Below are 19,944 nucleotides of genomic sequence, written 5' to 3' on the forward strand. Positions count from 1 at the left end.
CCTGTGAGGCAGACCAAGTTCTAGGCTGTATAAACATACATACGACCCAATTTTTTTTTTTTTTTTCACCTCAACTAACAGCATTTTTAAAAATGCTCTTTCCGGTACTCTATTTAGTATAGCGAAATTCAGAATAGTCATTGTGATACCGGCAAGTGAAAATGACGCTAAAACCAACATTCAAGTATACCCATACTTTTCAGTGCTGCGACGCCCTGCAGGTCGAGCGGGCAGTCTAAAAATGTACAATGCAGGAGATGTAGGCAGAATGCTACAATCCCTACAACACTACTCGTAAGGCAATATCTCGAATGGGCGGCCGTATTTTTGGAAAAAAACGTTAAAATTGAACCAGGCCGACGAGGCGCGTGACGTCAACATATCTCGTTTTCTCCTCTCTTCACTTCACCCCCTCAAGGCGGCGAGGCGGAGAAGACGCGAGGTCGTTCCCTCTCCCTCTCGAAAAAACAAGACGTGAACGTTTCTGTCAAATGCACCTCCTTTTTTTCTTTTGAAAAATAGGGTTATCCGTTCTAGATATCGCTATATGAGTAATGTTTTAGCATCCCATTGCACGCTTTTGCTGTCGTGTTTTGTAGAATCCAGATTTCGGTTCAGCATTTTTTTAAAGGGAAACTACGGTCCATACTTTCAATTTTGGGATTATGACTGTTTTTAGCGCAGTCAGCGTCCCTGAATTACAAGGTGTAATTTTTTTTTCGGTATTTTGCGTAGTTTTGAGGATATCGACGCCTCAAAGTTTTGTTTGGGGCACGGTCGACAAAACCGAAACTAGCCGCTCGAGGCCCCTGCAACACTGGAAATCAGCTGTTAAGCAAACTTGACGTCACGGTCGTTCTCGTTCAACGAGTATGCGGTCCAAGTGGCAGCTGCCTCTGTGGCACTATCCATTTAAAGATAAAAGGTAAGCTGCTTCCGTTTAAATTCTGTATACGTGGTAGATATCCAGCATATCAAGATATCCTACCAGTCGCCAGCAGAAAAGCTAACGACTGGTAGGCGAGTGAACTCGTTCGGTGCTGGTGTAGGACGCCCATCTCACTACCCCTCCAGTTCGACCAAGGTAGTGGTTATGGTGTACGCACAAAATCAATACCGTAGTCGTTTATTTCGCTAAAACGGGGGAAGTAACTTTCTGCGGCAAAATACCCTGATTGTTTGTTGCTCTTGGTATGAGCGGTGGAACGCGCGTGCGGCAGGCGTTGATTAACTTTGTACCCGGCGGCCGTCGCCATGTGTGCGCTAGCTTGTTCGTACTCGTGTCTAGGCCTAAATTGTCATTGGGGCTCCGTGGATGGAGCGGCATTGCTCTATACGCCGCGCTGCCAGTGACGTACAGTACTCGGGGGGCCCTCGCCATGCGTGCGCTTGTCCATATGCGTACCTAGGCTTCTCGCTTTTGCGCTGGGGGTCAGTCCCACACACGAAGCTTTGGGGCTCTCCGGCGCAGGCCGCGGCGTTTGAACACGCGTCTGCTGGGCTGTATACGTTTGTTTATTCGTTTTTTTTCCTCAGGCGCATAAAAAGAGAGTTTGTAAGTTACGACACTGTAAGTTACCTCACAAGTTTGTCTAGGTGGCGGATCTAATTTGTGAAAATATCAAAGAAAAGGCTTGCCGCACTCAAAAGTCACAAAAGAAAAACACACAAAAAAAACGTTCAGCCTTTCCACTCTCGTGAAGAAGGAAGACCAGCGGAGCTGTACTCGGCACACTGCCGCAATGTGCACGCGCCCGTTTCCCACTTCTCCTTGTCCGACATGCCGCCGACCGTGGATACGTCTCCGGCGACCCAAAGTCGGTCGCACACGGCGCGCGTGACGCCAAACGGGTAATTTACGAACTCCCTCCGGAACATCGCCGTCGCGCCCGGGAACTGTTCAGCCGGCATGGGGTGCAGTCATCGCCGGGCCTCGCGTTTGCGCTTGGCCTCCGTGGCACGATCGTCGTCCATGGTGTTGGCCCGACGGCGCCCTTTACATCGCTGGTTCTGTTCTCAGCGGCGCCTTTCCAGGTGAGCGATGTTCTCTTCTTTGGCAAGGGAATCTGAAGCGCTCGACGCAGTGGAAGTTGAGGCTACAGCGGCTTTGCGACGGTTACGGACCCATTCGCGCTGCTGCATACGTCGACGCTTCTTTCGCAGCCAGTGTACTTTCCCCGAAAGGGCACGCGGCTGACCCATCCTGAGCCCAAACCGAAACTGATTACAGCGCAGGAAACAGCGCACAAAACAGACGAGGATGAAGAAACACACGTGACGAGAACTGCGCTCGTTACATGTGCTTCGTCTTTGTCGTTGTCTGTTTTTCGCGCTGTTTCCTACGATGAATTCTTGCCAATGTGCCGCCCAACTATCCATTCTTCTATGATAGCTGGAAAGTTGGCGCCATCTACCAGCGATGGCAGCAACCATACTGGTTGTGTGCTTGCCGCCGTCGCTTATAGATGGTGGCAGCTGTCCAGAGGCATTTTTGTTGATAAATGTTTTGTACCGGACACGATGCTCAGGAACCTAGCCCTTAACAGCTCCGCCGTAAAAAAAACTTGTGATTGGAGCTAGGTAGTAGTTGTAGTCTACATGCCTGCCATTCCCCATTCAACGGAGCGTGAATGCTCCATGTTCAACAATGCATTTGACAATGACTGCTTTATTAATCTGGATACTTTTTTCATGTTTACCTTTTGCGTAAGTCAACCACTTAGTAATGGGAACTTCATTGCTATGTTGAATGCATGTTTTACCTTACGTCTTCACTGTGGTTCGGCTGGAATCATCCTTTTCACTAATTCAATGCAGGACGTATATCGACAACCCACAAATGTTTTTTGTTATGTTTTTTTATCTCTGCTTTCTTTCTTTATATGGGATAAATAAAGCATTTGATTTTGAATCCCCGCATCAAGGTCGTGTGCCAATTTCCAAACTTAGCGGGCTTCTTTTTTTTTTTTTTTTTCAGCAGACACGTCGTTTAGTGAAGACATTGAAGACGACGATAGCTGGAGCCTTAACCCATATGCCCATGACCCACTGTCATGTGCTGACGAACTTCGCAGGAAGAGTGCTTCTGTCTGACACCACGATGCACGCGAGTGCGCACCGAGTTGCTCGCTAAAATGAGCCTTGGAGTCCTCACAAGCAAATAAACAAAAGGCTATACCGAAGCTCCACAAGCTACAGATAAAAGCAACGGCTAAACACGGCAAGCACCAGTCAAAGTAGCGGCGGTAGCGCCTCAAAGCGCACTTTACGCCGCTCAACCGCGCAATGGGTTAAGGCTCTTTTCCCTTGGTCCAGACGGGCTTGTCTGGACCAAGGGAAAAGAGAAGAGAACAACTGTGATGTCACAGCCCAAGGTTGCTTTAGCGATTGGTGACCCGCTGGCGGCCTGCTAAGGAGCGGCTGCTCGCATCGGGTCACATTTTTATTATCGGCATTAGTTGGGAATGACGTAATACTTTGGCTGGGGTCGTATTTTGTGCCACTAAAGCGGTACCAGTAATTCGTTTCCTTTCGAATTTTGGCCGGAGTTGCCCTTTAAGGGTCGACGTACGGAGTCTTCTGCCATTCCCTCTTGCACTCGTCTCTCCTCATCTTCCTGCAGGAATGGGTCTCTCGGCCACTGCCTGCAGAAAGGAGGAGGGTCTCCCTCTTCCTCGAATGAATAGGAGCAATTGAGGGAGAGTTTTCGCCTTTCAAGCTGCTCGTCGGCCTTCAACCGAGGTTTGAAACTGCCAACGGAGAATTCATAGGCTGGCAATCTACTTATGAGTCCTCAAGGCAGATCCATACGAACATTAGCTAATATTGATTTCCAAGATAAACCTTTGCCACCCTTTCAATCCCATGGGAGAAACCTCATACTGTCGGTCAAAGATTAAAGAAATAGTTTGCAGTGTGGCAAAATCTTTTGGAGGTTCAAAGCTTAGTATGAATTTAAAAAGGTGTGTATACGAATGTGTCTATTTCACAGATGGAAAGGGGGGGGAGGGGGGGGGGGTCGTGTTTGAACATGAAAAAAGAGGGGAAATGACCATGCATTTCGTTATCCATCCTAACAGTGGTCAAAAAAGTGATTTCATTGTGCATATGGTTCAACACAGTGGTCCCCAATGGTCACGTGGTGTCTCCACTCTAGATAAAAGATTTAGCTAGTCCAGCATGTACGAGTATGACCCCAACCCCTTTAGAATGCCTAACACGGTAGTGACTACACGACCACATGCCGGTACAACGCTAATCCAGATCGAAACGAGCAGGAGCGGAACTGAACCCAGGATCTCTCGGTTCTGCAGTGTGAGCTTTTGATCCACGAGCCGTGGTGCGTCAACAGACTTGGCCATTGATCTCCCCGATATTGGACCAAAACTTGTTGGAAAAGGCAATAAAACATGCAACGCTGGCAGAGCATCAAAGAGTTGCTATACCCGCCGGGCAATCAAGTTTGGTTTGACAGGTGGCGTCATCTTACCGGGAATTTGTGCAACTCTGACAAGGCCTGCGGCCGCAATTGTTGGACCAGATCTTAAGCTCACATTCGATCGCTCTATGGCTAGACCTTCCCAAAGTTCCCCCTTTTGGCCCCCAGCCGAGCGAACTAGCAGTCGACCGAGGCGCCACCTATTAACTGCCCTGGGGCAATAGACAACAGTATTCTTAGGAAAAGCTAGTGAATTAGCTCGAGGGTTCTTACACTCTCAGAACTTAGTGAACTCTTAGGTACTTTAAGTAAGAGTTGAGAAACATCCCTTCCCCATTTTTTCTCTCAGCAGCCTCACAATAAAGCAGTTCAGAAGCTTACAAACATTGCATGGAAATATACAAAAGCTTAGATCATGCTCCAACAGAAAACACACTTTTCTATGGTTATATTGTTTTGCTGTCTGCACCACCATAACCGAAGCTACAAAGCACGAGCCTGTTGCCCTGGACGATATGCCTGCGCTGTACAAACCCGCACGCTCAGCATGCAGGGATACTGAAATCTCGAAGGTTGCAGTGTCGGTATACCGGAAATGTTAAGAGACTTTTGTGTGCACCATAAGACATAAACACCACTACACCAAACCAAAAGCAACAAATCGATTCCAGATTTCTTTTAAATCATGGCAACTATGAGTGTAGCTCTTTCACCCATTCCCCTCACAACCAACAATGCATCATTTCAGTCATGGTACGTTGCCTCGAACGACTGGTATGTTCACCACGTTCTCATAGGTGGTCCCTCGATTTCCACAGAATGACATCAAACTTGTGTCGTGCTGTTGCCCACCGCGATCCTGCTGGCGGCGCAGCAGCAAATGTGTACGTGGCGGGCGGTTGTTTTGCTGCAGCCCCTTTCGCCTGCCAGACAGACGACAAAAACTACGGGGAACACGAGACGGAACTCCGCGACATTGGCGACCCTTGCATCCGCTCACATCTCTACAACCGACACCCAGGACCGTGACATCCAACAGCATGACACACTGCCTTCTGCAATATTGTTTGTTGCAGCTGCGAGACACCTTTCGATGCATGGGTGGTATGCGGAGATCAAGTCGTCTGCTTTTTGCACACGAGTTGCGGTGACGTGAGAATGACGCCAACCTCTGATTGAAGGATAGTGGGCAGACCTCAATGCTAGGTGCTTTGACGTCTACTCACTATTTCTTTCAATGAACCAATAAGAGCTCGGCGCTCTGACATCATCGCAACCCCCCGTGAAAGAAGCAGACGAACTTGCACTCCGCATAGGGAGGTGAACACACCAGTCGGAGATGTGCTTCAAGCACCAGACACTAGTAGGGAGCGTGACCCACCCTCCGGCAGCTTGAGGGCTGGTGCGTCCATGGCCCAGGCATAGATGATCTGCGAGCCCGTCCTGCAGGTGGGGCCCTTGTGGAACATGCTGTGGGAGGTGGCCATCTCCCCGCAGTCCCAGACGGCCCTCGGCGTATCCCACTCACGGTAACCCGGGGACTCGCAACCGTAGATCAGGATGTGGTGGGCCACATGCTTCGTGGCGTTGGGCCTGAAGGCCACTGCACGTCGAGACGACAGACTCTATCTATAGCCCTTTCCTTCCGGTGCCGCGGAAATAGCACTCAAGAACTGATTTCCCGTAGTTGAAAGGAAGCTTCTGGTAGCATCAGTCCCACAGTGCCAGACCTTCTAGAGGACCTTCAGGGGGCCGTGAAGAAGCTTCTAGAAGCCCTAGCACTTCCAGGAGGTTCATCAGGGCTAAGTCTCTTTGCCCTCAAGAAGCCAGGCATCTTAGCAAAACATCTAAACTAATTTTAACTCTAAAGTTGTCAAGAGGTTTAGCCAAGTCTCCTAGCCAAGAGGTTATCTTAAATTGTATGAAACATACTTAATGTGGAGCCTCCTAGAAGCCTTAGACCTTCTCGGACAGGGGTCTCAAACTCATGTGAGTATGGGGGCAAAATAGTGCAGCCCGTAAAGGTCAAGGGTCAACGCAAAACAAGTGGGGGCTAAGAGATTCGACAGAAAAAGGACGTTGTGTTTTCTGCTTTTTGTAAATTCGCAGCTTTGCCAGTGACATCTTCAGATTTGATTTGCTTTTGCCCTTATCTGATGTAACAAAAAGAATTAAAATGGCACCGTCTCGTCAACGTGCTGGCATTTTTTAATAGAACAAGAGCATAAGCACACTGTCGCTCCCATTCCTCAATTCACTCGAAAATTAATCGAACGCAAACTGTCTAGAAAAACAAAATCTCTTCAACCGACATCTCTTCCTTTCCTGGAAGTCTAAAAAAAAATACTTGTATTTTAATGGTGATATATTCAGAAGGCGAGAGTTCCGAGCTTGTAGCTTTATTTTTGACAGTTGCTCCTGCTGATGCAAGAATTTGTGCAGCCGAAGTGCGTACTTGAGCGAAGAGCTCATAGCTTTTTAGCCGAATTGTTGTACAGGTGATTAACATTAAAAAATCGAAGAAGCAAAGATTAAAACGAAACATATAGTATAAACTATGTGAATATGTTATAAGAGCGGAACGTTTCGAGCAGAAATGTATTGGTGACATGATATCAAAATGGCAGATGTCATTTCTAGCGCTCAAGACACAGGAATGGGGGCTTGCAGCCGGCTGACTTTTGGCCGTATCCCAGGGAGTCCCAGGCCGCATGTTTGAGACCCCTGTCCTAGGAGGTCTTTCAAGGTCAAGTATCTTAGTCCCCAAGAAGTGAAGTCTCTTAGCAACACATACAGGCTTAGCAGTCTAAGAGGTTCAGCCAAGTCGAATAGCGAATCAGCAAAGAGGTTATCTTCATACTTGGGTAGTAATTTCATTACTGTAATTGAATTACTGTAATTTAACTACTTCTCTTGGTAATTTATAATTGTAATTAATTACATTTGGCTAAAGGAAATTGTAATTAAATTACTTTCTAGCGTCAGTAATTGCAAAATTTCAGACACAATTACAATTACTTTCGCAAAACATTTTGGCACCGAAGGAACCTTTCTGGAAGTCTCAGCACTTGCACAAGCGGCCTGGCTCTCGGTGAAACGCTCACACACACATAAAACATAAATAGTGTTGCATTGTTTGTTGTTTTGTTGCTTACGCTGCGGGCTGAGAGACAATCCTCTTTGGAGCCTATCTCAATGGCACTGTGTAGCGCCGTCTGGTGTGCGAGAAGTCAACAATAGCGTAAACATGCCAAAAGATTGAAAGAAAAAATTTAGCTTCAGCTTTCAGCCGAGGTTGGGAACTTATTAGTCTATGAAGTTTTTTTTCTTTCTTTTTTGCCTATTTTTTTTACGTCCCTCTTCCAGTATTTTTGTGCTATTTTCAAATTTATTGCTTGCTGGTTTTACTTCGGATATTATTTGCATAAGCAGTTTGGAGACTGACCTCGCACTTGTGAATATTGTCACCAATGATTCGGGAGCCCCGATTCGGTACTTAAATATTTCTGAGCTATGATCATTTCAACTCAATGTAAATAATTTACAATACCATGATGTTTGTATGTGAATGTAGTCATATTAGCACGTGTGGATTTTAACTTTATATAACACTTGTAAAATATTTCTATATGACTAATTGTCGCATTTTAATTTGCGTGGCTAACAAAAGTCTGTCAACCCAATTTTTTCTTTAGCGATCTGGCATCTTCCAGCATATAAACTAATTTATAATTATTTATTAAAGATATAAGAATGTAGTACTTCACTGCCCCATACTGTCAAGTTCTATCATGAATTTGACAAAATTCATAAAAAGATATGTGAACAATGGAGTAAGGAATGAACAAATAGGTTGCATTCTATACAACGTTTTTAAAGTTTTATGGCCCAAGTCGGGTCACTCTCAGAAGTAATTGTAAAGTAATTGCATTACTTTTGAAAAGTAATTTGCAATTGAAATTAATTACTTTTAATGTAGTAGTCATTGTAGTTAAACTACTTTTGAACCAAAGTAATTGTAATTCAATTACATTTTGGAAGTAATTTACCCATGTATGGTTATCTTAAACGTGTCAAACATACTTGGGAAAAAATAAAGAAAACCTCCTGGAAGCTTTAGCACCTGCAGGCTTCTTAGCCACGAAGGAGTAAAGTCTCTTAGCAAAGTTTTGTTTTCCACTTTGAGGCTTCCAGGAAGATTCCTTCAAGTTCTTCCCATCACCTCCACTCTCTTTACACTCTGTAACACACATTACAAAAGGCATGAAAGGGATGGTGAATCGAAATTTGGATTTCAGAAAAACAATGCAGGAGATGTGGGCAGGACGCTACAATCCCTACAACATTACTCGTAAGGCGATATCTCGAATGGACGGCCGTATTTTTGGAAAAAGAGGTCAAGATTGAACCAAGCCGACAAGGCACGTGACGTGAATATACCGAGTTTCCTCCTCTATTCACTTCGCTCCCTCAAGGCTGCGAGGCAGTTCCCTCTCCTCCTCGGAGAAACATGACGTGAACATTTCTGTCAAATCCGCCTCCTTTTCTTGAAAAATACGGTCATCCGTTTGAGATATCTCCGTATGAGTGATGTTTTGGTGTTTGTAGCATCCCGTTGCACGCTTTTGCCACGTGTTTTGTGGAATCCAGATTTTGGTTCAGCATCCCTTTAAGGGCAATATGTTTGGGTAAAGAATTCCATTTGGCAAAGGGAAAGATGAAGTTTCTTATTTTGAAATTCGTCAGCTCTGGAAAGAAGAGGCTGTCTGTCAAGAAGACGACGAGATTCCTAATTATGTAGAATGACTTTCGACAATAGTTTCTTCTATGCTATTCGGTACCTTAAAGTTTCCATGCCAGTGTGATCATCATTAATTTGTGTACGCAATGATAAAATGATATTTTAATGCACAAATCGCTTAGAAAACAACACGAAAATAACAAAGTTTATCTGAATGCTTAATGAAGTCAAGCAATGCTTCAGTTAGAGGGGGCTTGGCATTTTTCTGCCTTACGGCTAAAGAGATTGAACCAGCCCTCGTGTGTAAATTACTGGTAAGCACCAGTAACAGGAAGAGTGGTGGTTTGAACAAGTTGGTTTGACATCTTATACAATCTTGTGCGCAGCAAGGACGAGGACAATAGAAGGCTTTCTTGACTTGCATTGCAGGACTTGCGGTTGTAAACCACTGTTGGATGGATGTGTAAAAATTGGGAAATGCAAGTCAGCGTTAACACGCAAAATCGTAGAAGCCGAGCACATTGATTATTTAGGAGACACGCGTGTTGCTATGCCGTCGACTGCGTTATCGGAGAAGGAATTGTTTTTCCAAAGAATGAGATAGTGTTATTTTCCAATTATGCTCAGTGATGGTCGTTTTCTTTTGCTGTTGTCATTTTGTTTGTTGTCATTGTAACGATGGTTGAGACTATAAATACGAGAACACGTATTCAATAAAATTCAGTTGAAAGTTGCGCCTTGTCCTTGCTGCGCACAAGATTGTATAAGACCAGTAACAGCCCCACTTTTCCAGTTCCATTATCCGTTCCAACGAGATGTCGATACTTACCGATATATTGATGCTTGCTTGATGCAACATGAAAGCCGGTGCAGAGGTAGGTTTCATTCTATGAATGAGGAAAAGATGTCTAAAGATCAATATACCACTCTAGTTGGCAAGATTCGTTTGGCATACAGACCATCTTTTTTAAGGTAAATATAGTTAGTTTCTGTGACATGGGTCCGATAATGTGAACACCCTACTACCCATAAGGACAAAACAATGCTATTGGAATATGAGTGGCCTATTTGACAACCAACCGGCTAATGTGAACACTGTTGCCTCGCCATATTATAGACGCAAGTTTTGAGGAAGAAGCTGACGGACAGCAGAAAGAACAGATAATAAAATAGTGAAGCCCTCAAAAGACAGTCTCCTGAGGGTGTTTCTATACTTCCCTGTTCATTGAGGGTATAAAGAAAGGATAAAGCAAGCCACCGAAAAATGAATGGGTTTCGACAGGCATTCTGGTCAAACAGCTCATTCGCCCTACCTTTCCTTTGTCTACCGCCGCACAGCTTTCCATCGCTTATTACTAGGGCTCCGTGTTTTCGGATAAATCCGAAAAACACCCGCCGGTAAAATTTTTGGCAATTCGGATTTATCCGATAAACTCTGAATTGTTATGTGCCCATGCCACCCCCCCCCCCCCCAAACAATAAAAAAAAAAAAAAAAGGTTTTTTTTTTTTATTTTTTTTTTTACATTTACAAATGACACCATAATTATATTTCAAGCCTTGGACTGGCGCCAAAAGGGGGTCTTACGGCTTGTCTCGTCAAGGTTGGTTCAGCGAAACAGGTCGTTGTACCATTCGTGTCACGACAAAAGCCACTCTTTTGGTGTCCAGTTTGAGCCATGGGATTTGGAATTTAGAGAAAGAAGAGGGTATGTTTCTGGGGGTAACAGTGAAAGCTATGGACCATAGAGATTCTATAAAATAGGGAATGAGGGGCAGTTGAATCTTCTCTATTACATCCACCTCGCGCGGCAGATGCATAGACTGATGCGATGACTACGAGCTTCCTTGCGGCTATCTTTGGCAGTTTATTGATTTTAAGGTATCGACGTTTATCGAAGTCACATTTGTGTGCGACTTTTGTCGTGGGAAAAATTAGTATTGCCAATGACACCAACATCAAATTCAACTGAAGAAATCTTAATTGATACAAGTGTGTTTTATTTTCTATCTGGGATACGTTCGCATCCGGTTACTATTTATTATTTTTAATAGGAAACACTGCCAAATTAATTTCCGAATTTCGGAGAATTGAGGATTTATGAAAAATAAACTCCAATAAACACCGAATTTTCGCTAAAAAATAAACTCCCAAAAACACCCTTTGAATTTCACGAAAAATAAACTCCGAAAACACGGAGCCCTACTTATTACCCAGGCTAAATATACTGAGTCAATGGGGTGTGGATGCATGCATGACGTCCGACATTCCGTATGGGAGACCTGTTGCGAATGTCCAAAACCGTTGCACGGCCCAGTAGACAAAGAGTGCAAAGCACAGAAGGCGACTATAGGAATGGTCAATAGACGGCCATAGTATCCGTTGCATGAAAGGCAAGCCAGGACACTTTCACCCATATTTTAGGGGACCATAAAGACCACGTCAGGTGTGAGGTGGAAAGAAAGAGTGGTAAGTGTGAGTTGTAAGCGGACAAGGCTGTCCACCAAGGAGGAACATGGAAGATGTTTTCTAAAAGTTGTGCCTGCCAAGAAGGAACATGGAAGATGTTTTCTAAAAGTTGTGCCTGCCAAGAAGGAACAGGGAAGATGTTTCCTCAAAGTCGAAGATATTCTGCTCCTTTTGACCGTAAACCATAGGTGCCAGAGGGGAAAAGTAAACACAAATCTGCATTTTCAGGCAAATAAGTCACATCTGCTCAGGCCACACTCAATGTGTATTACTTATGATATTGCCAGTGCCCCATTCTAATGAGAGACTCAATTATGGACGATTCCTCCGTGGAAATAACCTGAAAAGCAACAACAGCAAAAAATCCATGTCCTCGTCTCTCACTCCCGAAATGTTCTTTGTTTGCTTCATCCATACATACTTTTTTTATTTGTTTCAAGAACACCAGTTTACTTTCTTCTTTGTTTTTACTTACATAGCTTAATAGGTGTCTTTGAGCTGCTACCAATAGGTGCTAAAAACTGTCTACCATTTTTTTTTAATTGCAGCTTCTAGAGCAACTGGTGATGCCTTGCACTTTCATCACACGAGCGCATGTCTGATGGAGAAATTAATTCAAGCGAGGTGCTTGTTCTCACTCATGATGCGCGGCTCACACTAAAGCCTCCTGAACTGCTGATTTATTAAAATGTTCGTGAACAAGGAACTCAACAGCAGGAGGTGACACTGTGCAAAGTTTCATGCATACGTCCCGAAACAAACTTAGCAAGGCAATATAGTTGCACAGAGACGGCTCGTTTCAAGTTCTCAGAGCAAAAACAAACATTCAATTAACACCCCCATTTGTTGCTGCTTTAACAGGATGTCTGTCTTTTTGTGCTTGCTGCCGACAGCTGGAACAGAACGCCTGCTGCTACAGCAGTAAGGAAGCATGAAGAGGAGTATTAACAGTTGGTGTCACAGCTGCATGACCCATAAAAAGGTTGTGTGCTACTATTTACGAGTATGCGTTTGACAGCTCCTGAAGACCTCGGTGAATGGTTCCTAGACTAGCTCCTATCTCCATATTTTCACGCTTCCAATTCGTGTTCAATACAGTAAACGCTTAAAGTTTGGTACAGTTGTCCAAACTGATTCAGGGTTGGCTATCCAGGGTTTGAATGAAAGTATACAATCAGACCAGGCCACATCACTAGCAGCACAAAAACAAGGGAAGCAAGCATAATTCAGGCATGCAAACAAGAAAACGAAATGCATCTGAAACCTGCATCCACCGAACTATTAAACATATCGAAGTCTACGCACTGAAGCAATCCGCTTTCTTTTTTTTTTTCCGTTTTCACGTTTACACTAGGAGCGAACATGAAGGCACTCTAGTTTACACGGGCTTTGTTCATGATGGTGGTGATTAATGACCAAGAACTCAAGTCCATTTCGTTGAAGCAACGCTTCAAAAGCACACACAAGCTTCGTTGTAACACAGGCGCGTCGTCCTGCAACATCTCAAGAGCACACATGGAATTCGTTTATACGCTAGCGTTTCTGAAGGCCAAGCTACGGAAATCCAAACGATCCTAAAATGCCGATCTCGGATCAAACTTTAGGCTAGGTCGTGAGTGTTCGCAACGCTTGGAAGGCGCCAATGTGGAACCATATGGAGGATCATCGGAAGCTCTACGCCCTCTCTAAATCGGCTCACGATCCAAGCTAGCTAGAATAATTAAATGTAAAGAAGCATGGCTTAGGTTGGGTGTAATCTGTCACCGCGTAGATTTGGTAAACAGGTTGGTTCTAAAGGGAGGCCATAGGTCACGGACGAAGGCGGAAGGTCGGTTACCTGCGTCGGCTGTACTTGTGGCATTAACAGCGGGAAGTCGGCGCTCGCGGTTGCGACACATGCCAGAATGACACCGGAAAACAGTAGGACACAGTGAACAAATTGCTCCATTTGACAAGACGCGAGCACAACTGTCAAAACAGCTGCGTGCACTGCAGTGCAGGCTACCCTACTGGGTTTTTACTTGAAGACTGATGATGATGATAGCCTTGACGTCATTGAGCGGCAGCTGGCGCCGCCTTTGGAGCGAAGAAAGAAACTTAGACTCGCGGTGTTTTCGAATCTACTTGTACACAATGAAACGGGGCAATCTTGAAAATGGATGTGCTGCGTTTTTTTAAGTACAAACCGAGCATGTTGGTAACGGTAATTAGACATGAGGAAGATACATGGAAAGGGGGGACGGACAACAAAGACTGTCCCCCCTTTCTATGTATCTTCCTCATGCGTTTTTGTTTTTGTTTTGTTTTTTCTATATCACAGCATCGTGTTTAAAACATTTCATACACACAAAATGTTTAGGGTTTACCTTGAAAGTTGCTGTTAATCTGGAATCAAAATAGAGGGTGAACACTGCTTCAAGGTCAATTGATGTTTCCGTTTGAAACCCAAATAAGTACTATCAAGTTTTGCGTCTTACAGAAATGTCCGAAATGCTTTCGATACTAGAGCAATTCCTCAAATAGCACCCCTGAAATTGACGGTATATCTATTAAAGGGGCACTGACACATCAAAATCATATTTTCTTTTATTATCCGAAACGATTGAAAACGATGCCGGGACATTACCCTCAAAATTTGAAATTTGGGAATTCAGTATTCGTGAAGTAAAAAAACAATTTCCAAATGCCGAATTCGAAGTTCCCGCGCGATCGGCGCCGGTGCCTTGACGTCAAAAATTGCGGAGACCTGAGAGTCCCCTTTCTTTCACCACTCCCTGCTGTTGCCATGGCGACCCAAAGCGAGGAGGAAAGGAGCGAGCGGCGGCGTTCCGGCGGACCGGTTTTGAGCGGTGTCGCCTGTTTTCCGTTGGAGGATGGCCGAGGCTACATCCACGCGCGGGGACGTAGCCAAGTCGGGAGGAGATAAGGCCCCATCCACGCAAAAGGTCACGTGACTTATAATATAAAGAGATAATTTGCTTTTGTGTACATATTATACCTTCTTATAAGTAAATATAGGATATAAAAATAAAGTGGTTATATTTCATTGTTGTTTTAAGGTTAATATGTCACGTGACCTTATAAATGTTTAGACAATTCATTAATGGTTTACTGTTTTCTAAGACTAATAGCAAATATGATGCATTATGAAAATAGTACCAATTGAGACGTTGCCTCGTCTTTTTCTACCTTCTGGTGTGTCCTCTTTTCTGCCCCAGTCTCAGGTTTACAATCATGTTCAATATATATCTTTATATTTATGTTGTCCAGGAGTCACACACACGTGTGGGCGGCGTGCGTGCCATCCGTGCGTGCGGGCGGTGCGGGTGCGGGTGCGGCCTCCGGGGCCTTCGCCCATGTGCGCATCGCTGCTGAGGCGAGGCGGAGAGGCTTCGTGGTGTGTGTGGTTGGCTTGGTTCGAAGCCTTTTAATGTGAGCTTATGTGTACCGAAGGGGACAAGTACGTGCCCACCGCTTCGTACGTTCTTGATTTGCGCGCACGCTTGCAATCACACAAAGATTGTGAGAAAAGGGAAAACATGCACTAGTCCCATGAATAACAAACATACTGAGAGCATTCAATCGAGAAAACTGGGTAAAAGATTCCAGAAACGGTTTATTCCATGACAAATAAGACAGTAGCCGATGCGCAGATGCCACTCGTCCACGAGATCACCGATGAACACGAAGCCCTGCTTGCGGCAGAACTCCTGCAGGAGCCAGTTCACGTCTCTGTGCCGATCATTCAACGCCTGGATATCGGCACTCTGACTACGCTGACACTCCATCGAAGAGAACCTGTTCCCCCGCCTAGGAAGGACGGAAGAAAAGGCGATCTGCATCGTCGATTGCGTCCCAAAATCTGAGCGGCCAGCCAACAATACTTGTCAACGTACGCGCTGGCACAAACGCTGGTGTTGTTTGTACCAAAATCGAGCAGGGCGTCAGACACCTTGGAAAACAAAGCCTCGATCCTAATGCCACTAAACGCCCGCACTTCGACAGCCTCCCGATTATTCGATGGGAAATACTAGGACAAGTATTTCACCGTCGAACCCCCGGCAACCAAAACTTGAGGCAGGAAGCGCGACCGTGCTAATACTCAAACGGCCAAGCTCCTTGTCCGAGAAAACAGAAATAAAATAAAAACGCTTCAGAGAAAGTCAAAACCGCTTGCGGAAGACCAGGCAGGCACAGTAGACAGTAGTCCGCGCACGGCAGGAACGCAAGGTGCAACGGCCGCCAAGCAAATGGAAAAACAATGGGCGCAATGGGAGGCTAGACCGGAAGTTGATCGTAGTGCGCCGGAAGTGACGTATTGCGTGGATGGAGCCTTATCTCCTCCCGACGTGGCTACATCCCCGCGCGTGGATGTAGACACTCCCGTTGGAGGATACAAATCCAGGAGACGGCACCACAACGAACTCCCGATTTTTGGTATTTCAAAAAGAAGGGCCGTACTGCGTTCGCAATTGCGTTAAAAAACATGTTTTAGGATTGCCGTAATTAAATGTTATAGAGATGTCGTCTACAAAGCTTCTAAATTTCATGATTCTTGACGTCACCGATCAAAAGTAAGCGACGAGGCGAGAGGCGGGAAAATCAAACGCCAAAAATAAAAAGGCGCGCGCGCGCGCGGGAAATTTTTTTTTCGCGATGCGGTTTTTTTTGCGTGGGTATGACTGCAACTTGCATCGTTTTAGACAATAAAAATAAATACGACCTTTGGGGTGTCAGTGCCCCTTTAAGTTTCTAGAACTGTCAAAGCTCTCAGCATCAAATATACTCGCCGTTCTTTTGCGGCAAAGTCTGAGTTCTGGTGACGTACCTGCTGATTGGCGCTTCGCACAAGTTAAACCCATCTACAAATCAGGCAATAAAAGAAATTCATCTAACTACAGGCCTATTTCGCTCACTAGGCTAATAGAACATGTTCTTTACACTAAAATTATCTCAAACATAGATTAATGCAACTTTCTTTCCCCAACCCGCACAGTTTTAGGAAAATTATTCATGCAACAGCCAATTATTTGAGTTTGTTACAGATATTTATTTTAATTGTCAATCATCGGTACAAACAGTCGTCATATTTATGAACTTCTCTAAGGCATTCGATAACGCCTATAAGAAGGCGTCCATTTCCGAGCTTAGCAAACAGCTTGGGTTTGTCGCGGTTCAAGAACGAAACCGTTTTTTATTTCAATTAATTAAGGGACAATATAAAATTAACGTTGACGAATACATCATTTTCTCGACTAGTTACGCCACCCGAGGAAGAACCTCACTTACCATTACACCTTACCAACCGCGCATCAGCAGTTTCGAATTCTTTTTTCCTCGAACGATTCTAGAATGGAATGGGCTTCCTTACGAAATTATTAACCAAGACTCTGTTAGTGCATTTGTTTCCGCTTTGTGTTCTGAAGGAGTAACTCTTTGGTGCTTTATCGCTTTGTTTTATGTTACTTTCCACCCTGCTACGATCCCTGATAGGGATCAGCAGTATTTGTAAATAATAAAATAAATAGTAATATCGTTCCCCACCGGCGACTGCTTATGAAACTACCGGGCGTTTTCAGATAAGATCGAAGAAACATGCCCGGTGACCATTTTCAATTTCGATGAAAAAAAAATTTTGCTGGCTACATGCCCAGTAGAATAAAACCAATCCTTGTTTTCGGGGGAAAAAAATGTCTGCGAAAAAAATTTGTAAGCGCCCTCTCAGTAACGTGCGCGTTTTGCGTATCGCGCGATGTTGACATTTCGGGCGGCTTCCCCCAAAACATTGTTCTGGCTGCGGGTTTAGAAATATTTACTGACAAATTAGGCATAAGAAGGATTGACAAAAAGTATTAATCAACGAGCATTCAGGTGGTTATCTTGAGAAATAATATCGCAAACACGGCAAGTTGCGCAATAACGCTCTGGATTAAAGATGTTTTTTTCTTCGTATCTATAAAAGCTAAGGTCTTCAAACTTTGCCAGTGTGTTGCCCTGTATGTATATCTTTGCACGAAATATTGTTGTCCTGGTTAGCGTGCGAATTCCACGAGAATTGCTCACACAGGGGCATTTAACTAAAATGCATTCATTTGAAAATCATTTAGAAAAAAAGGCCCACCTTTAATTTTCTTTAAACTCTCCAAAATTAACATCTATAACATGTACTAACAGAATCTGCAGAAACATAATGCAATATTTGTGTAGCTTTTAAGTTATAAAGCGAGAAATATGGCCAAATTGACGCTAACGCGGTTGCCATAAATGGGGCGTGCACAAACTAGTAAAGCAAAACTATCGACAAACTGAGTGTCGATACTATCGATAGTTTTCCCAGAACTATGGATAGTGTCGCAGAACTATCGATAGTCGACTATCGATCGTACTATCGATAGCTTTTCGATAGTCGACTATCGATAGTACTAACGATAGTTTTTCAATAGTTTTTCGATAGTTTTTCGATAGTCGACTATCGATAGTCAGATTTCTGGTGACTATCAATACTATCGATAGCACTATCGATAGTTTTGCTTTACTAGAGAGAACACAGTCGTCGCACCGCCACTCGCCTCCCTTCCTCCTTTCTTCGCCCAAACTCCCGTCGTCGTCATTACTGAAAGCTGAACCAAAGTTGGGATGGTAAGTGCTTGGGCTAGTAGTTTGTGTCCCATTTGAGAAAAATAAAGCGAGAAAACGATAAGAGGGAGCGACGCAAACTACTAGTGTCGCAAAACTATAGATAGTTAACCGTCGACAGTACTATCGATAGGTTTACGATAGTCGATTAACGATCATTTTCCGATAGTCGACGATAGTACTATCCATAGCTTTTCGATAGTCGTTTATCGATAGCACTATCGATAGTTTTTCTATAGTCAAATATCGATAGTACTATCAATAGTCAGATTTCTGGCGACTATCGATACTATCGATATTACTATCGATAGTTTTGCAAAACTAGTATTCACACGAGGGAGAAATCCCGGGGATTTCTCCACGGCACGCGTATCCCTCGACGAAAACGTTGGGCTTTGCGATGTGCGAAAGCTTCGCGTTTTCGTCTCGTGATGCGCGCGCGCCGGGAAGAAATCCCCGAGATTTCTCCCTCGTTTGAATAGTCCTTAACCTGTCACCGACCAGGCATGTGCAGTATCGAAGATACATGTATCTTCGATACCATTGTTCGATACATTTTGTGCGTCTGTATTGGGCAACTTTACTAGAAGCCCTCAGTTGGAAAACCGCCATAGTTTTCCGATCCGTACTCGAGAACCGAGCTAATGGCGATCGCAACGCCAACATTTTTCCCGCGGCGTCCACTCCGGCAACTGCAGGGTTGTAGCCTGCACGTCGAGTCGGGCAAGGGCCGGTGGCGCCATCTTGCAGGGCCATCTCGCAGTAGCTATGTAAAGCCATGGCCCCCGAGATCCCGAAGCGCGCGCGCTTCTCGGAGGCCATGGTAAAGCAGCTTTCATGTTTCAACTCGTCGCTGAAAGGTGGCGCTGCCCCCGTATACAGGGGCCTTAATTTAGCTCGGTCTTGGTGGACGCCAGCGGCCCAGGTTTCCAGGGCGCGTTTCCCGACTGAGGGTTTTAGTAACGTTGGGGTATCGCATGCCAGAAATTAAACTATCGTTGTATCGGTATCAAAAATACTTTTTTAGTGTGACGCGTATTTGCACGATACTCGCTACTCAAGAAAAAAAAAAAAAGGATATGGCGAAGATTTTCATTTTGGGGCAGTGGCGCTCGCTCACAAGGAAGTACGCTGAAAAAAAAAAAAAAAAGTATCCGTTGATTTTTTTTTTTTTTTTTTTTTGATAAATGTCGTTTGCATCAAATACAACACGGCAACTTGCTCGTCTGCTCCTGGGGAGAGGGTTTTTTCATTTGTTTCGTTTATAGCACGGCAGCATCGCATGGCTCTTTCGGACCGGCAGTTTGGGTAAATGCTGCAACATAAGACGTTTAAGTAGAGGAGAGATAATACCTAAATAACCGAGATCAGCAAGATATGTTTTGCTTGGTAAACACTTTCAGACCTTTTAAACTACCTAAAAAATATTTTGCGGCTCGAAATCCGTTTTCATTCCGCCCGAAAACAGCCGGTCGAGAATTGGCCGGTTTCAGTCGTGCTCACTTTCTTTCTCATAGCGTTCAAATTATGTATACCAAATATATTGAAAGTAGTAGATCATCTAAGGCACGCATTCAATATTAAAATAGAGAAAAATACTAACCCCATTTATGTGGCCACCAAGACTGCAAATACTTTGATGAAAAAAAAATGTTGCCTTG

General features: G+C 44.5%; 1 protein-coding gene and 1 pseudogene across 1 annotated transcript in view; both read right to left on the minus strand.

Moving 5' to 3' along the window:
- The window catches only part of LOC8036140 (peptidylglycine alpha-hydroxylating monooxygenase), a 29,944-nt gene extending 16,258 nt beyond the window's left edge, over positions 1–13,686 (minus strand). The window contains exons 1-3 of the mRNA XM_029983139.4: positions 13,485–13,686; positions 10,009–10,066; positions 5,820–6,041 (exon numbers count right to left, since the gene is read on the minus strand). Coding sequence (XP_029838999.2) covers positions 5,820–6,041; positions 10,009–10,066; positions 13,485–13,595 — 391 coding nt within the window. The 5' untranslated portion in view covers positions 13,596–13,686. The remainder of the gene's footprint in view (positions 1–5,819; positions 6,042–10,008; positions 10,067–13,484) is intronic.
- Positions 13,654–19,944, minus strand: part of LOC121835079 — a 40,568-nt pseudogene continuing 34,277 nt past the window's right edge.

Source organism: Ixodes scapularis, unplaced genomic scaffold (assembly GCF_016920785.2).
Source record: "Ixodes scapularis isolate PalLabHiFi unplaced genomic scaffold, ASM1692078v2 PGA_scaffold11__112_contigs__length_91849675, whole genome shotgun sequence".
NCBI classification, from domain to species: domain Eukaryota; kingdom Metazoa; phylum Arthropoda; class Arachnida; order Ixodida; family Ixodidae; genus Ixodes; species Ixodes scapularis.